Below are 18,941 nucleotides of genomic sequence, written 5' to 3' on the forward strand. Positions count from 1 at the left end.
CAGTAAGAAGATTATCAAAAACACCTAGTGCACGAGATTCGGCTAAAAACAATATATTTGATATATCTTCCTTAACTGCTTTCAGTAGATTCTTAGGATTTGGCCATTGACACCAAAATTCTTTAATAGATTTAGAATGATAATACAGTGCAGCCCCATTATAAACCAAAATGTTAAATTTATTGCCTATAAAAGGAGCAAACATACACTTGTCTTGACCTTTTCCAATGAGAAAAGAATTGAAATATCCTGTCACACCAGCTTCATTACTACCTTGTTTGTGGAATGCTTTACATGCAGTGCGTATCAGTCTTACAGGTCCAGATTCAAAAGTTTTAAATGTAAAAGTGTTTTCGTGAGCACCACTCAGAGCAATTTTTTCAAATGAATCCAGTACTTTATCTGTCTCAGTGGAAAAGTTTGTTAAAAGATGTAACTTGCAAAAAAAGTTTGACATATCCTTAAATTCATTTTTCGGTTCAATTGTTAAACTATCCCAATGTTCTATAACTTTTGGTAGCAATAGCACCCTCATTTCTTTAAGGGGTATACTCCCCCATAAATTAAAAAAAAATCAAAAAAAAAAAAAAAACTGATTTAGATAATTAAATATATGGGGGTTTCAGAAATCATAATGATTTTACCTAAAAATATCTATAAATACCAAAACTTTTTGTTTTTGAGAGTTAGGTACAAAAAAGAGAAAATTTGGTACCCCTAAAATAATCACTTGTAAACCAAAACAACGTATTGATTTCACAAGTTAAAAGCATTTTTGACTTCTTGTTAGACTTGTTAACAACTTATTTTTGGTATATCAAGACTAAGTTCGTTTTTGTTGATTTGTAGCTCATTTTTTGTCGCACTTTCTTGCCAGAAGTTGTATACTTTTTAGTTTTCAAACATGGTTAAAGCTGATCGAATTAAAGTAAGAACTAAGCGAGCAGGCAAAAGAAAGAAGATTTTTAATAGAAAAGTTTTACGTTGCAGTGTGAGTGTAAATAATGTAAATTTTCCATCTTTAAGTGTAAATATCGAGTTACCTGTAAATAGTCAAACTGACATCTTCGATACGTCAAGCTCTTCTCTTCGCAAAGTTGAGGCAGTCATTAGCTCAACATCAAAAAAATATAACAATACTAAAAACAAAGTTCTGACAGGATATAGAATTATTAATTGTTCGATTTTGTCTGATGTTATTAGCGTTTTGAGCTGTCCAACTTGTTTCCAAACGACTTTAGCAATCATTGAATACAAAAGCAAAAAGCAAGGACTTGCATGTGAACTTTCTATTATTTGTTTAAAGTGTAAATATCAAAATGACTTTTACACTAAGTTAATTAATAAAAAAAGAAACTTTGATATAAACAATCGAACAGTATATACAATGAGGACTCTTGGATTAGGACATTCCGGAATTGAACGGTTTACAACCCTCATGAACATGCCAAAACCAATGACGCCAAAAAACTATGACAAACTTGTTTTAAAAATTGCTAATATTACTGAGAAAGTTGCACAGGAAACAATGACTGATGCTGTATCTGATATAAAACTACAGTGTCTAGACAATGAGATTCTTGATGTTGGTGTATCATGTGATGGCACATGGCAGCGTAGGGGATTTTCATCATTGAATGGTGTATTTGCAGCACTTTCAATAGACAGTGGAAAAGTTTTAGATGTTGAGGTGATGAGTCGAATATGCAGAGGGTGCTCCTTAAATCAAAAACTTTCTAAAAAAGATCCTACTGCTTATGCTGAGTGGAGAAATTCCCACATTTGTAAAATGAATTTTGTTGGTTCTGCAGGTGGAATGGAGTGTGAAGGAGCCAGTCGTATTTTCCAGCGATCAATTAAAAAACATAAGTTGCAGTACATTAATTTTTTAGGTGATGGAGATAGCAAAAGTTACAATAGTGTCAAGGATGTTTATCCTAATATTAAAGTAAATAAATTAGAATGTGTTGGACACTATCAGAAGCGTGTTGGAACCAGACTCCGGAAATTAAAAAAAAAGTTAGGGGACTGGGCGGTCGTGGTAGATTGACAGATGCAACAATTGATCGACTGCAAAACTTCTTTGGTGTGGCAATTAGACAGAATACTGGTAATTTAGATGCCATGAAATCAGCAGCGCTTGCTACCCTTTTTCACGTTGCTTCATCAAAAGAAAATAATTGGCACTATCCACATTGTCCAACAGGTGTAAGTAGCTGGTGTAAATTTAATAGAGACAAAGCAAATAGCACTAACACCTAAAATGCAGGACCTGGTCTACCTTTAAAGGTTGTATACAAGATCAGACCTGTGTTTGAAGAGCTCACAAAAGATGAGCTTAAAAAATGTCTGCATGGTAAAACGCAAAATGCAAATGAGTCTTTCCATGGGAAAATTTGGGATCGCATACCAAAAACAAAATATGTCTCGCTGACTTTGCTGAAGTTAGGTGTTTATGATGCTGTTGCCAATTTTAACATTGGGATGAAGTCTTCAATCCTAGTATATGAAAAACTGAACATGGTTCCAGGTTTTTATACACTAAATGGTTCTAACGACATAAATAAAACACGCATTAAATGGTCGATCTATAAACTAAAACCCGATAACAAGTTGCATCATCAAAAGTTAAGGGCTAAACAACTTAAGAAAAGTGACAAAACCTTTGAAAAAGAAAGTAAAACATATGAAGCAGGAGGTTTTTAATATTAAATATAGTCCAATATATAATGCTACTTATATTTGTAGATCTTTATTCTTTTATTTTCAGTTTTTATGTGTTTTCTCAGTTTGAGGTTTTTCAATATGCCGGCCAAAATTCCAAGAGAACCGCTTGAGCGTTTTATCTGAAATTTTCAACAAATTTTCCTTTTTATAAAAGCCGTGTTTTAAACGGAACAGTATTTTTAAATACTTATGAATAAAACAGTATGGCTAATTTAATTTTTCAAAAAATGTACTTTTTTCTATTGTCAACTTTAGAGCACAAGTCTTCAGGCCCAGAACCTTTTTTTAAAAATCTGTTCTGTTTAAAACACTCATAAACCTATTCTAATTGTGTTTCCAAAGTTTCATTCAGCCTTTTTTTTTTAGTTTTTGCTAAAACTTGGCCAGCGCAAATCTTATTTTTTGCTTATTTTGGGGGTTTTTTACGGTTACTACAGCAACCGTTGACCAATTTTTTTAATTTTCTACATTTATGCTATGGTTAATCATTTTATGTCAAAATTTGTTATTTATTGTCAATATTTTAAAATGGGGGAGTATAGCCCTTAATGTTAAACAGTGGATTGACGGAACCTAAATCTAACATAATTGTTTTAAATGAACAAATTGACTTCGCAAAGTTTTTTTCCCTGTCCTTTGTGTCTTGAATATCACAAATATCATATAACATTTCTGTTAAAGAACTCAAAGTTGATGCAGCATCACCAGAGACCATTTTTAATAGTCCAAATGATAATATTCTACCGCTTTTGGTAGTCAACTGAAAGTTTTAATAATATCATGTCCATCTCCATGTAAACAGTTTCCTGTGTCTTTTTCAATATTATGTAACATTTCTTCTGATACTTGAAGCTGTGCAAGAATTAAAGCTTCTGACATAAATCTTGATAACAGCTCCATGATAACTTCTCGAATATCATTTGAATAACGTCTAAAATTGCGTTTATTTATATGATCAACTTGCGACACGGAAAAAGTCACGTGACTGAAATCCTTAATATTAGTAAAGTTTTACGTTAATTCAGTTCTTTAAGATCATTGATCACTCATTTTGTATAATAAAACAAAAAAGCGCATTATTGGTCATTTAAAAACGACAAAACAGACATTACTTTTTATTTTATAAAAAATACAATAAAAAATGCTTTTATGATGCAGCTCTTGAGCTTCCTCACATTACAAAATTAAAAAATTTTTTTAGAGATTATTTAGGCACACAAAACTTTTGATAAAACCTAAGCGTGACACTACACGATTGTTATATATATATATATATATATATATATATATATATATATATATATATATATATATATATATATAAAGAAAATATATAATTATCAACTTATATAATATATATCAAATAACACCTCTTTTCAAACGCAAATACTAGAAAATCTATTAAAAAAATAAATAATAAACCAATTACAATGAAATATTAAAAACTTCATATTAAATAAGTCACATATATAAGACATATTTAAACCGAAAACATATAAAATATGAAGGGGGGAATTGTCAGGGGAATTTATTTCAAAACTTCTTTAACGCAGTTAATATAAAAATATTTCCAAAAGCAAATAAATAGAAAAACGAAACAGCGAGATTAACCCAATCACATAAGTACACATGAATTAGGGGACAATTTGTTTGGTGTCTCCTTGAGTTCCCTAAAGTAAATAAAATACATGATTGATAAAAAGTTGATGTATTTGAATTTCACTTACCTAGGCGTAATAATCAAAATATTACGCATACAATTAATTTTGGATATTTCTGCATAAATATTTTTACGTTTTGTCGAGTTTTAATCGCTTTAATATTTAATTTTTTTTTGCAAATTAAGGGTCGAAATCGCAACATAAATATGAAAATACAAACAATAAATATAAAAAAAAAATGATTTTAAACGCAAAAATAAATTCCGCCAATTACTCGAAATTTCTTAGCGCATACCTTTTCTTATTGGTACACTACAAATTTGGTACAGAGTTTAATGCCTTAAATAAAACGTGTTTGAAGAGTGCATTAATATACAACAACTTCACTCTATTTTATTATTTATGTGGCTAGCTAATTAGCTAAAGCACTGAACAAAAACTTTAGACCTGAAAAGCGAAATTCATATATAGCTGTTGCTTTCCCGAACCAATATTATTATCAAATACAAATTGTATTGAACAACATAATTTAGAATAAAAACAGAAGCAAAAAATGAAAATATCTTTCTTACAGCAAAATTATTTGTGAAATAAACGTCATCTTTGTGACGTCAAATTCGTAAAGACTTTTTGGCTGTCACCAAACAATCGAAAAGGAAAATCGAATATGCATGCACAAACAAATATGCATGATAGCAATAACTTGATTTTTTTTTCGCAAAAGCAAGTTATTACAGAGTTGCATCTTGAGTACAAAAAAATACAAAAAAGCGATAGACAAGTAAGCGAAAGACAAGAAAATAACGTCACTATTACAGGTAATGTAACTAATCAGAAAATAAAATTAAAACCGATTTCAAATTTTAAATTGATAAGAGTATTTTTCAATAAATGCTGAACTAGAATCGTTTTTTTTTTAATTAGAACCAAGTTATTTTCATTTTTATTTGCTGTTTGGATTTGTTGAAATAATTAATATTAAAAATATTTTGTTAAAATATTCTTAGAGGATACATCCCAGTGGGGACGGTATCATTTTAAAACGTTTTTTGGACGTTTTTTACATCATTTTATCTCAATACATACATACATATATAAATATATATTTATATATATAAATTAGTAGATAATTGCTCTGTTCTTTTAAGGACATTGCGCACTCTATTTTGTAGAATACTTTTTAAAGTTGTTTAAATATATATATATATATATATATATATATATATATAAATATATATATATATATATATATATATATATATATATATACTTGTATAATATATTTGTTAGAGATACCACATGATGCATTGCTATTAATCTTATCATATTCTGATGCACCTACTTTGACTAAGCTCGCGTGTACATGTAGATTTATGTACTACAGCTGCATATCATTTAATAAAAAATGGAAATCTCTTTGTTTACAAGATTTCAATGTCTACCTGACAACAGTTGGAAAATTCCCTAGCTACTATGACATATATCGCCTCTTGTATTGTTCCAGACTACTGTTAGGTGCGTTAATATACTCACGCTATTTCAGTAAAGTTAAAAACGTAGTTCTACCAACGTGGCTAATGGTGTGGGCAGCATTAAGTCAACATCCGCCTATAATGACTTTTGGTAAACATCGCATCAAAAGACGCATAACTGGTCATTATTTTAAAAGATTTAATGATATTCCATATGGTCAAATAAAAAAAATATTTAAAATAGATATATTTGATGATTTACTAGATATGAGACCAACTCGTATAGAGCGAGGTACAATGTACTTTTCATGGAGCATTGTTAGATTTGCCGGCATACGAAAGTATGGGATTCAAAAATATGAGCAATATCTTCTAGATAAATGTTACAGAGCTAGAGGTTTCATAGAAAGAAATTATCGTCTCATTCAAGGAAGTGATCCACTAAATATAATTTAGAAATATATAAATAAAAATAGAACAGTTATTGGAGTTTGTAAAAAATACCTTATTTCATTTTTAGCATCGGGGAAACTTCCATCCTTATGTTCATTTAGCACCTAAAAATGAGTATAATACAATATAAAAAAGTATTAACAATTCTATATTAATTACGTCTTAGTATAAGAGTTATTATTATAATGCAAGACTTTAATTTTTAATTAACCATTATTTATAATAAGTAAAAAAAAACATTAACATTTATTTTTAATACAAACCTTTTTACTATATATATTTTTATTTTGACTCTGTCTAAGCATACGTTTCACAGATGAGCAACCTATTTTCCCATATTGATCGTCTGAGTGAATTGATGGCCGACATTCAATCGCTTTAGGTTCAGTTACTGACCAGTTAATCTTGCCAATAGATGATTTACGAGAGTCAGTAGATTTTGATGACAAAGAATTTAACCGTGTATTTGCTGATGTTACGGAGCTTAATCGAGTACTAATAAAAACCTAAAGTTAACATTTTAAGATATTCTTTTATTTTTTGGCATATAACAAACTAAGATGCCTAATAACTAGTTAAAATTTCACATAGAAACTTATTCGTTCTTTTATTGTTTTTTTTTAAAGTTCCATTGAAAAAAAAAAAAAAAAAAGTCAAGCGAGATTTTAGCTCAGCTATATAGATGAGAGGCAGAGGTAGAGGCCCGCTTAGCTATTTGTCACTTTTTGTTATGCATCTTTATACAGGGGAAAGTGGGGCACCATAATACTTAAAAGACCATGAAACATCATAATTGTAGATGCACCAGACATCAACTTCAATATGATAAAAATAGTTATTACTACAGCTTTTGACAAAAAGTTTAACTCAATAAAAACATCAATAAAACTGCAAGAGGAGTTGAGGAGAGTTGAGGAGGAGAGGAGTGTAATACTAAACAGTGTAATACTACTCAACTGTATTGTAAACAATCTTGAAAACCACTTTGTATACTAAGATTAGTAAATATTAGAAAACTTATATAAACAATTGGAATTAAAACCATAATTTATTTGTCTGCTCATTTGAGGCCCATCCATAAATGATGTGACAGAAGAAAGGGTGCTGAAAAGTGTCAAAATGATGTCAACTTTAAAAACCTTTTTTTTTCTTTTCAAAGTTTATATTTACACCATCTGAGCAGATTTTCAAAAAAAATCGATATCATGAAAAATAATATCACAATAAAAATAGTAAACAGAAAATAAAATAGTAAAAGCATTTTTAGTTTTAATTTTTAGAGAAATGAGGGTAACAAAATCTGATATAATTTTCAAAGGGGGATCAGTCAAAAATTGACTCTTTGACAAAGTGGAAAACGGAGGTGAAAAACCAAGAAAAAACACTGACATCATTTATGAACGACCCTTAAAATGCAGTTAATTTTTTTAATTTTATTTATCCCAATCCCCCCCCCCCCCAAGACGCTGGCAGCTATAGTCAATAAGGCACATTAACTATTAATTGTTTGAAGAAAACAAAGAACAATGAAAGAAAAGATTGTTGCCCCGTGCCAAACCCTCAGTCGATGTAGCTGCACTTGTTTGTGGCAGCAGACGGGAGCAGGTTACTTTAGTGAGATGCCACCATGCTTATCTAAACATGAATTTATAGTGGTATATATGTATATACATTCCTATATTTTGACAATTAAATTTACAGTTTGTTCTAAAAAATGGCTCTGACCTTTTTCAATTGAATTCAGAACATTCTTGCGTGTTTTATAAATACTTTTTCAATTGAATTCAGAACATTCTTGCGTGTTTTATAAATACTATTATTTTATAATTTTTCTTTTTAGGCGCATTAAGCAAATAAAAAAATATTGCTTACTATGGTAAATGCACTGAAGTTAAAAATTCTGTCTCATTATCATGAATAAACTAAAGATTATTTAAAAGTTAATATAACCACAAAAATTTTATTTTTTATGATTTTGAATATATGTATATATATATATATAATATATATATATATATATATATATATATATATATATATATATATATATATATATATATATATATATATATATATATATATATATATATATATATATATATATAAATGAGTAGAAAATTACTTAACAAAACTTTTATTCATTTAACACTGTGTTTCATCAATAAGGACTCATCAGAAATGAATGATCAAATTAATAAAACTTCAATTTATACCAAAATTTAAATTACAGGAAGTCACAAATGTTTTAACTACTGTAAATTTTCACACATTTGTGGAATTTGCTGACACTATTATAAAAAGAACTCTTTAGAAATGATAACTTATGCTTTTTAAAAAAAAAATTTTAAAAAGGGGATTTAATGTAACTATTATTTGAGCTCATTTATTTTTATAGTTTTTTAGGAGAAACTTATTTTCGTGCATATGTAATTGTTTCAAACTTTTCTTGTAGGCATAGTATGCATTTTTTGGAAATATTGTTGTGTGCAGTAGCTGTTTTAAGGATGGACCAATTCAGTATAAAATCATCAATATTATTACCTTTTAATTACCATATATACTTTGATAGCATGGTGTCTTTTGAATACTTTTTATTTTTAAAAGAATGCTTATGATTGGCAAAAGGTTTTTTCCATTCACCCTCTGTTATGCCAATATATTGTTTATCAGGTACATTCTTAGAGGAAACAACACATTTATATACCACATTTTTTGATAAACAACTTCCACTCATTGGGCAATTGTTTTTTTTGTTTACAATTACAATTTTCTGTAGTTTTTTCATTTAGGATTTCTTTTTTGTTTAGCATTATTGTGATCAAAGCATTATTGTGATCTTTTATAATTCTTTCCATATTTTTTGTGCAACTGTAGCTAACTTTAATTGTATTTGTATAATTAAAAATTTTATGTAATTTATTAGAGGGCAGGAAATGCTTAACGACCAATTTTAAAAACACTTTTCCTATGTTAGTGAAAACATTTTTGCTCTATGGGGGGTTGAACCAAACTACATTTCTAGTTCTATTTCGCTTTTTTGTATTCTTTTTTTAAGGTCAAATTTTAGTTCAAAATTTTCAAAACCGCTTTTTTTAAAGGCATCTTCAAATATTCGTTTGAAGGAATTGTATACATTTTCCTTAAAGGAGTTTTGGTTTAGCCTGTTATTAATTGAAATTGGGATTTGCTTTAGAACTTGAGGTGGATGATTTGAGTTAATAGTAATGTACTATAATTCATCGTTTGATTTTTTGAAAGGCATTGAATTTTTAGATAGGTTAAATGTGACATCAAGAAAATTCACAATTTTTAAATTTATGTTTATTTCGATTTGAAAGCCAATATTTTAAAAAAATTTTATAATATTTTTTCTAATTTTATTGAGCTGTGGACCAGATTTTTTATGCATTACTAATTAACCATTGTCGCGATAAAGGCCTAAGTCTTTTATATTGATTATTTTACTTAATAAATCTAAAATATATAGTCCAACAAATTCACAAATTTCTGCTCCGTCATAACTACCCATTGTTATATCAAAGCAGTCATGTATGTTTTTCTTTTTCCAAGTTTCCTTATTAAAAAAAAGTAAGGTTTTTCTACAATGTTTTATTATAGGGATTGTTTCTTCAGGAATAACTATGTGGCTTTTTGCAAACTCAATTGTTTTATCTAAAATACCTGCTGTTAATGAGGGGTAAAAATCATTAATGTCAAATTGAATAAATGTACAGTCATTTTTATTTTCGATTATGGAGAACCAATTTATAACATCAGTGGTATTTTTCCACTGTTGCAATTTTAATTTATTTCTAAGAATATTATTAATTTTGTTCAATTTAATTTTACTTACATGTCCGATCTCACTTTTTGAGAGAGCCAATAATCTACAAGGAAATTTGTTTTGAAAATTTGGTTTATGGTCTTTTAGTGTTACGAAGGCTTGGGCAGGGGCAGTTGATGTGATTCTATTATCAAGGTTTATTTTTTAGCAATGCTTTGCGCTTATAAATTAATTGCATTTTCCAAACTTTTAAGGGCTTTCTCATAAAAACTAGTAATATTTTCGCTTAAAATTTTTTCATAGTTTTTTGTTGTGAATTGGTAAATGTCATTTGTTTTATTAGCAAAAGCCAAAGTATTAGGGTTTCATTTAATTTTTTTAACATCTAACTTTAATTCTGTTTGAAATTTGTTTTTTATAGGGTGAAACTTTATTGTTTTTATTAAATGCAATAAGTAATAATCAAAATTTTACAAATCAGGTATAAAAGGAAGGGTATTTTTTTGTTTTAAATCTGTAATTATCATTACCTTGGTTATTATTAAATACATCATCTGTATTTGGTTTTAAGAAAAATGGGCTTTTATATATATATATATATATATATATATATATATATATATATATATATATATATATATATATATATATATATATATATATATATATATATATATATATATATATATAGTGGTGGCACAAAGTCATGACCACAGTTGAAAAACAAGAGAATTTTATTCATTTTTGGCACAATATAAAATAAAACAGCACCGGATTGAAATAAAAATGACTCTGCATTGTCAGTAATAAGAGCCACTAATAAAACATAAGAAATTCTGACTAAAAGACTAGGTTTGAGATATTCCATTACTTTCTTAGCTTTGTGGCAAGGAGCATTGTCTTGTTGAAAGAAAAATTGTTTTTACCAAATAGTTTATTTGCTGATGGTTTCATTTGTGTTTTTAATATTTCCAAATATTTATCCTGGTTTACTGTGTCAATACAACGATATAAATGACCTACATCTGATCCTGACATGCAACCCCATACCATAAGAGAGCCTCCTCCATGCTTTACTGTGGGAGCTACACACAGAGGACTGAATCGCTCACAAACTCTTCTCCTCACATAAGCTCTTTTAGCTCTACAGAAAACAGTTGAGATACAGTTGTGCGACAGCCCAGGTTTTGTGCATCTTTGCAAATCCTCTTCTTTTCGCGATGTTATCAGGTTGCAACAAAGGCTTCTTCGCAGCAATTCTCCCATTCAATTCTGTCAATTCAGCAATTCTGTCCTTGCTGCCAGATGAACTTCATGGTTTTTCCCCATGTAGCTTGCAAAATCTGAAGCCGTGGCAAAACGAGTGGACAAACTCGCCCAAACCAAAAGCCGATCTTGCTTTGCAGAAGTTTTACAAGATCGTCCAACACGCTCTTTTCTGCCAGTGTACCGGTGTCTTTCGCTTTTCTGGCTGTACTGGTAACAGTTGACAGTCCAATTTTCATTTGCTCAGCAATATCTTTGTAAAAAATGCTTTGTTTAAGCATAATGATCTTCAGTCGTTGCTCAGTTGATAGCTTCTAATACATGGCATACACAATGTTCTCCAAAATTAGAATACAAAAATAATAAAATGTTTGTTTAATGAAAGAAAACATGATTTCAATCATTATTTAACAACAAAAAATGGTTAGAAACACAATAAAACTTAAAAAGGTTCAAAAAATTGTTAATTATAGCTAATTAAGATTAATTATTCCTAATTAGCACTGCTAATTATAATTATAATTAAATCTAATTAATTTATTCTCAATATTAGCTCCACGTTTCGGTACAATATGTAGTCAAGTGATAATACATTAATTTCAAGTAAATATCTACTAAAACCATGCTAGAACAATCTTAAACTTACCAAACTGAGATCAACTATTTCTGATCAAATAAACACAGAACAGTAATTAACAAAAACTAGAGTAATTGTAATAACAAAAAAAAATTTTCCGAGTTAAAATCGCTACAAAAAATAGTTATTATTGCCTAAGTACACTATTAGAGAGATCAAAATATGCGTGTGGTCATGACTTTGTGCCACCACTGTATATAATTATATATATATATATATATATATATATATATATATATATATATATATATATATATATATATATATATATAAATTAGTAAAAAATCACTTAACAAAAATTTTTTTTTTAATTTAACACTGTGTTTCATTAATAAAGATTCATCAGAAAAAAAAATTTCTGATGAATCTTTATTGATGAAACACAGTGTTGAATAAAAAAAAAATTTGTTAAGTGCTTTTCTACTAATTTATAATTGCTTTGTTCTTTCAAGAACATTAAGCTCTATTTTGTAGAATACATTTCAAAATTGCATATATATATATATATATATATATATATATATATATATATATATATATATATATATATATATATATATATATATATATATATATATATATATATATATATATGTATATGTATATTAGGGTGATGCAAAATTTGTAGGTTCAAAACTTTAGTTGTCCTCAAGCTTGCCCTTGTTCTATATGACAATAGTAGTTATTGGGCAAAATTTGAATCAAATCGGATGATATTTAGGGGTTGCCATGTTATGTCACATTTTGGTATAAGGTTACAAAAAGTAAAAAAAATATTTTTTATTTTTACATTTTTTATATTATATTACTGAATTATTTATTATCAATTTCTTATTGATAATAAATACTAAATACTATTACTAGGCAATAATAAATCAATCATCTTCATCATTCAACAGTCATCTTCATCAGGGTAGACTTTGATGCAACTGGAAATTCCTTCCGGTGAAGATCAACCAATCTAAGAAGAAACTGCTTTTGGTTTTCATCTTTCGTAACATCTTTTCGCTTGAGTTAAAGGATGTTATAAGTGCTATGCCTCGTTCCGCGCAATCGTTGACGACTTTCATTTGACGAACCTTGTGCTTCATTTCAAGATATGTTGAATCCATATCCCACTCTGAAGATTCTTTCATTGAAAATGATTCAACTTTTTCTTTTCCATTTTTCAAAATTATATCGAAAAGTTCTGCGGTGCGTTGTGTGACGAAGGAAGACAATGGGCTGTGACAATCGAATGTGGCAGCATCAAGTCTTTTGAGAGATTTCTGCCTTGGCTGTTGTTTCAGGTTGTTTGCCATGTCTCTCTTGGTGTTGTTGTCGACACGGGAATCGAAGAAAGCCAATCCTATTAGATGTTCAGAAAAATACCAGAGGTGGCGATGCAAAACTTTTGCTGCATTAATTGCAATTGTACGATTTGGATATTCTTGAATCCGTTGAAGAAGCTTGGCATCATTGAATGGTGCTCGTTCAGCTAACGGAGCTTCATTCCAAAACTGTCCGTATACAAATGCCACAAAAAGACTTATATCTGTTATTCCTTTCTTTTCCTTTGCAGTAATAACAAATTGATCCTGAAACAAATATATCTTTAAACAATATATAGCTTTTGCCATCCAGCGTGCATTGTGTGTTGCACCTGGAGCCCAAAACTTCACTTTGAACTCCGATGTTGTAGTTGATCCTCAAAGGAAAATAAGGCACAAATTCAAGAGTTCTAAGTAATCATCCCTGGGTTGTTGACCTTTAATTGCTTCACTATAATATACTACCATTTCTTCACGGAGTTTGAGAAAAAAATCGCAGTTGTAAAATTCTTTATTCCCTATAGTGAACACCTCCTTGTTGATTGCTGGCCATTGTTTCTGGAAACGGTTAAAAATTCCAACTTCAGGTCCTCCACTGGTTCCAAATGCAGTCGTGAAAATGGTGGAAAGCATGACTTCAAACATATGGTGCCTGCATGCTATCCATATAAGATTACGGTCAAGATTCTGCTCCATTATTGTGCAGGCACCATTGTTCAACCCAGTGTTAGATGAAGTAGTGTCAAAAACCAGTCCCCGATCAAATTCTTTCAATTTCCAGTCTTTAAGAGCCTTCATGCAAGCATCAGCCTGTTGCTCACCTGTACCTCGATCAATCTTTGGAACGCCCAGCAATTTTTCCACCCCACCACCAGTCACAAGGATGGCAATTCTATCCACTTTTTTTTGACCATCAGTGATATCAGGTAAGAGCTTTCCATCCCAATGCAGAAGAAGTGGATCATCAGGAGAGAAATCAACCTTGTCAGCTGTAGTCACCGCTTCACGAACAGATCGCTTTTTTCTGCGGATTGTGCTGTACGACAATGCTAAATCTTTTACCGAGTGACCAAGAGCCTAAGACACTGTTCCAACCACGAAGAGTGCACGGCGATCAGAAATATTAACACGATCAAGAGATGATACAACATTATTTGTTAGAACTTTCATCTTCTTTTTCGTTGAACCACTTGTGCTCAGTGTGCTGGAAGCGGAAGGAGTCTGATATTCATCATCATCCGAGGAACTAGAGCTACTTTCACTCACAATGTCAACTGCTGATGAAGAAGAAATGAGTTCTGTTTTTTCCATCAGTTCCGCTTGACTTCTTTGACGCCTCAATTCCATTTTAGTTTCTCAGACTCGTTTCCGTGCCTCCCTAGCTGTTAAATTCCGATCAATTCCTGCCATACTACAACTTAATGGATCTTCTTGCTGCTGACGTAAAAATGCTTTATCTTCATCGTTTTTCATAACTTCTGATGCATTCTTGGTTGAAATATCAAAAAGTTCTTCAAGGTCAACGTGGAAAATTCCTTCTTTCATTTGACAGCTGTCCAATTTTGATCCTCGGTGTTTTTTCAGCAGCAGATATTCGTCATAAAGTTTTTTTAACTTTCTTTCCGCATTGTCAATTCTTTGAGTTGGAATTTTTCCTCTCTCCCATATAACAAGAACTGCTTCAATTGTTGCCCGAATACTTTTTTTCACTTCTTGTTTCTCTTCTATATGATGGAAGAGCAACATCCGAAAAACATCCCCTCTTGAAGGAAGTCTGGCAGTCGACAGAGTTTGTGTAGGTTTACCAACAAGCCACACCTCAGCAGAAGACCTAGTGGTTGCCATATTATCAATTTCTAAATTATAAATAAATAAACAATGAAAAAACAAATTTGCGAAATTTGAGAAAATCACAAAATTTTACCAATGGTTAATTCATCTTATAAAACATGGCAACCCCTAAAATTGCTTCTTTTAGTCTAATTTTTGGTACACATGATCCTAGGTGATAAAGGAACACAGGCAACCTTGAGGAGAATGTTTTTTGTGACATTTTTTTTTTCTAATACAATCTGAATCACCCTAATGTATATATATATATATATACACATATATATATAAATATATATATATATATATATGTATATATATATATATATATATATATATATATATATATATATATATATATATATATATATATTTATATATATATATATATATATATATATATATATATATATATATATATATATATATATATATATATATATATATATATGTGTGTGTATAGCATGTATATATATATAAATTTACTTGACCAGAATAATTTTAAAAACATTCTGAATCTTTTTAAAACATTCTGAATGTTTTTAACAATATAAACAATGTTTTTATTCTTATTTTTTTTAATAAAATGTTTTTATTTTTATTTATTTTGATAAAATGTTTTTACTTTTATTTTTTTTACTGTAAATCGGAGTGTTGCTACATCGACTATCTTATTGCCTGACTCGCAACAAAGTGTTGCTACACCAACTGACAAATAGGCTGACTCCCAAGGGATTGCTGCTACATCGATTGAGGCTTTGGTTGGAACAGGCAGTCTATCAATTAATAAATAAAAAAATTCCGGTCTTGCATTTAAATTTTTACTTTTTGTCAACAAAACACAGAAAAACTTTCTGACAACATATAAGAGTTAATTGAATGACGAGAAACACGAGAATTATTTTAGTAGATGGCACAAGAGACGCTAGCTCTTTAGGGCAGTGCCCATTATAGTAATTGTAGAAAAGTGAAAAAGAAGAAACATTACGACGATGTGATAATGGTTGGTGGTTGGCTGTAAGAGCAGGTCCAACTATGTTTACAATGCATTTTTGCACCTTGTCTTAAGAGAAAGGGCATCATTAGAAGATTTGCCCCAGATATGGCAACAGTATTCCATACAAGGCCAGATTTGAGATTTATAGAGATAGAGAATAGAATCCGAAGTAAAAAAGTGACGAGCTCGATAATGAGATGCAACTTTAGCAGATGCTAATTTTGCAACTGATTTGATATATGTTTTCCAATAAAGATTGGAAGAGTTAATCCTAGAAGATGAAAAGTAGATGACTCATCGAGTACATCACCGTTCATAAATATAGGACGATAGGCCTAAAAAAATTGAGTTTTATCTGTATTGAAGTTCACCAGCCACTATGAGCCCCATGCTGTAGCAGAAGTGAGATCCTTTTCAAGCTCAAATGCTCCCTCCAAGCAATCAGAGTGTTGGTTTCTTATCATGACAAGAATAAATGGTAGTACCATCAGCAAACAATACCACCTTAGATGTTAGAATATCTGGAAGATCATTAATGTAAATTAAAAAAAGTATAGGGCCAAGGATAGTACCTTGAGGAACCCCTGAAGTTACAGAATAAGAAGAAGAGTGCTGTCCATCGAGGACAACTTTTATACAACAATTAAAAAGGAAAGATTCAATAATCTTAAAGATGTTACCAGATACACCATAAAAAGAAAGCTTATGGAGAAGACCAGCATGCCAAACTTTATCAAAACCTTTTGAAATATCAAGAGCGATGGCCTTAACCACTCCACCTTTATCTAATGCACAATAAAACCTATAAGTTACTGTTAGCAAATAAGCTGTAGAACGAGAAGATCAAAATCCATATTAATGGTCAGAAAGTAAGTTATTAGATTCAAGATGAGAAATTAAGTGTTTGTTAACTAAAGATTCAAAAACCTTGCTTATGATAGGAAGAAGACTACTGGGACGGTAGTTAGACAAATTAGATCGCTCTCCAGAATTTTTGAAGATAGGGATAACAAATGCCGCTTTCCAGCAGGCTGGAAAACAAGACTCTGATAAGCACTTGTTGAATAGTTTTGAGAGTATAGACGACAGCTCCGGAGAACACTTCTGCAAGACAATAACAGGTATGTTGTCTGGGCCACAAGCTGTAGAAGAGTCTAGGCAGGATATCACTTCAGATACAGAAGCTGGAGTGATACGAATGTCAAGCAATGGATCAATCTGTTTGTTGGCAATATCAGGTAGAACGCAACTAGTGGAACCAAGAGATGATATTGATGAAAAGTTTTTAGCAAACAATTCAGCTTTGTCTTAAGGTGAGGTGACAAAGTGTAAGCCTAATTTTTGAGATGAGATACGAGATTTCATGACCTAAGAATAGCGGGCTTTAGCGTTAGACAAAACCTTTTTGCAAAAGTTTCCAGCAGTAATAAACAGACATCTTTTTTCTGGAGAATTGTTTTGCTGATAAATATGGAAGTAACGGTTTCGATTGGCAATCGCAGCAACAGTGTGAAGAAAACCATGGAGGAGAGTGAGGCTTGACCTGGAATCATTGAGAGGGAACAAAAGATTCCATGCCAGCCTGAATCCACGAAGTTATGTAAGATGCGCATTTGTCGATAGGAAGACAAAAGATTTCTGCCCAAGGGCCATCACGAAGAAAATCACGGAAAGAATCCCAGTCAGCTTTACTGTAGTTGTAAGAGGTACGATAATAGGGGGATTCAGGTGACGAAGAAGAACGAGATATTAGTTTTAGAGATATCAAACTGTGATCAGAAGTACCTAAGGGTGAATGTGGAGAAACTGAGTACTGACTAGGATCAGAAACAACACATAAGTCGAGTAGAGAAGGTAAATTATTCGGGTTGTCAGAAAAGCGAGTTGGAAAGTTGACTATTTGAGTTAGGGATTGTGAAAGGCAAAAGCTGTGGGCTTTAACGCCTGCAGAGTCACTGACACTAGAGCCAAGCCATTTAGAGTGGTGAGCATTAAAGTCACCAACAACAACTATGTTAGCTGATGGATAAAGAGAGAGGGCTTAGTCAAAGTGATCAGAAATAACATCAAAAAGAGTGCAGTCTTGAGATGAAGGAGAGCAATATAGAACAAAGAGAAAGACAATAGAGTGAAGTGGTGCTAAACAAAAGCACATGAAAGAATAGTCTGTGGATTCAAACCTAGTTTCACGACAAATGGGTGAATTCCTACGAATGTAAATGCCCAGGCCAAGCATGTGACTATTGGAGTCTTTACGAATTAAAGGAAGATAACCATCAACACTAAGATCGCAAGATGACACAGCTGAACTAAAATTAGTCTCACAAAGAGCAAGTAGGTCTGGTGAACTTTGCAAGAGATAAGACTCAACAGAAGAAAAGTTACTTTGAAGACCACGAATATTAGCGAATGAGAACTTGGTGATGATGATGGTTTTTTGTGTTTTATAGTTTTTGGTACTTTATTCATTTTAAAATTAGATTGAAGAACTTGACTCAAAGCATAGATAGTACTCAGAACACTGTTTAATAGCCCAAGCAATTGCCTCATTACTACTAATAAACCCTAAGCCATAACAAAGGGCTCCAAATGTGGCCTCCGCAATGCACACCAGTACAAACAAAAGCAAGCAAAAGTACTAACAGGGACACCATCCATGCGCAACATGGCACTGTTAATACTTTGATATTTTTCAGCTGTTGATGGAATCAGCCTCTCTGAGAGCTACCACAGAGTTCAGGAAACCTGACTGCCAGCCGACCTCAGAACTATAAAACTGAATTTTAAAGCTGTACCCTCAGACA

General features: G+C 30.9%; 1 protein-coding gene across 2 annotated transcripts in view; it reads right to left on the bottom strand.

Annotated features, from left to right (window-relative positions):
* Positions 1-4,100: 4,100 nt before the first annotated feature.
* The window catches only part of LOC100208067 (rho guanine nucleotide exchange factor 39), a 57,902-nt gene continuing 43,061 nt past the window's right edge, over positions 4,101-18,941 (bottom strand). For both annotated transcript variants that reach the window (XM_065790275.1, XM_065790274.1), the window contains 3 exons: positions 6,577-6,819; positions 6,365-6,417; positions 4,101-4,397 (listed from right to left, as the gene is read on the bottom strand). In XM_065790275.1, the coding sequence (XP_065646347.1) occupies positions 4,343-4,397; positions 6,365-6,417; positions 6,577-6,819 (351 nt within the window). In that variant the 3' untranslated portion in view covers positions 4,101-4,342. The remainder of the gene's footprint in view (positions 4,398-6,364; positions 6,418-6,576; positions 6,820-18,941) is intronic.

The sequence above is a fragment of the Hydra vulgaris genome, chromosome 02, assembly GCF_038396675.1.
Source record: "Hydra vulgaris chromosome 02, alternate assembly HydraT2T_AEP".
Lineage (NCBI taxonomy): Eukaryota > Metazoa > Cnidaria > Hydrozoa > Anthoathecata > Hydridae > Hydra > Hydra vulgaris.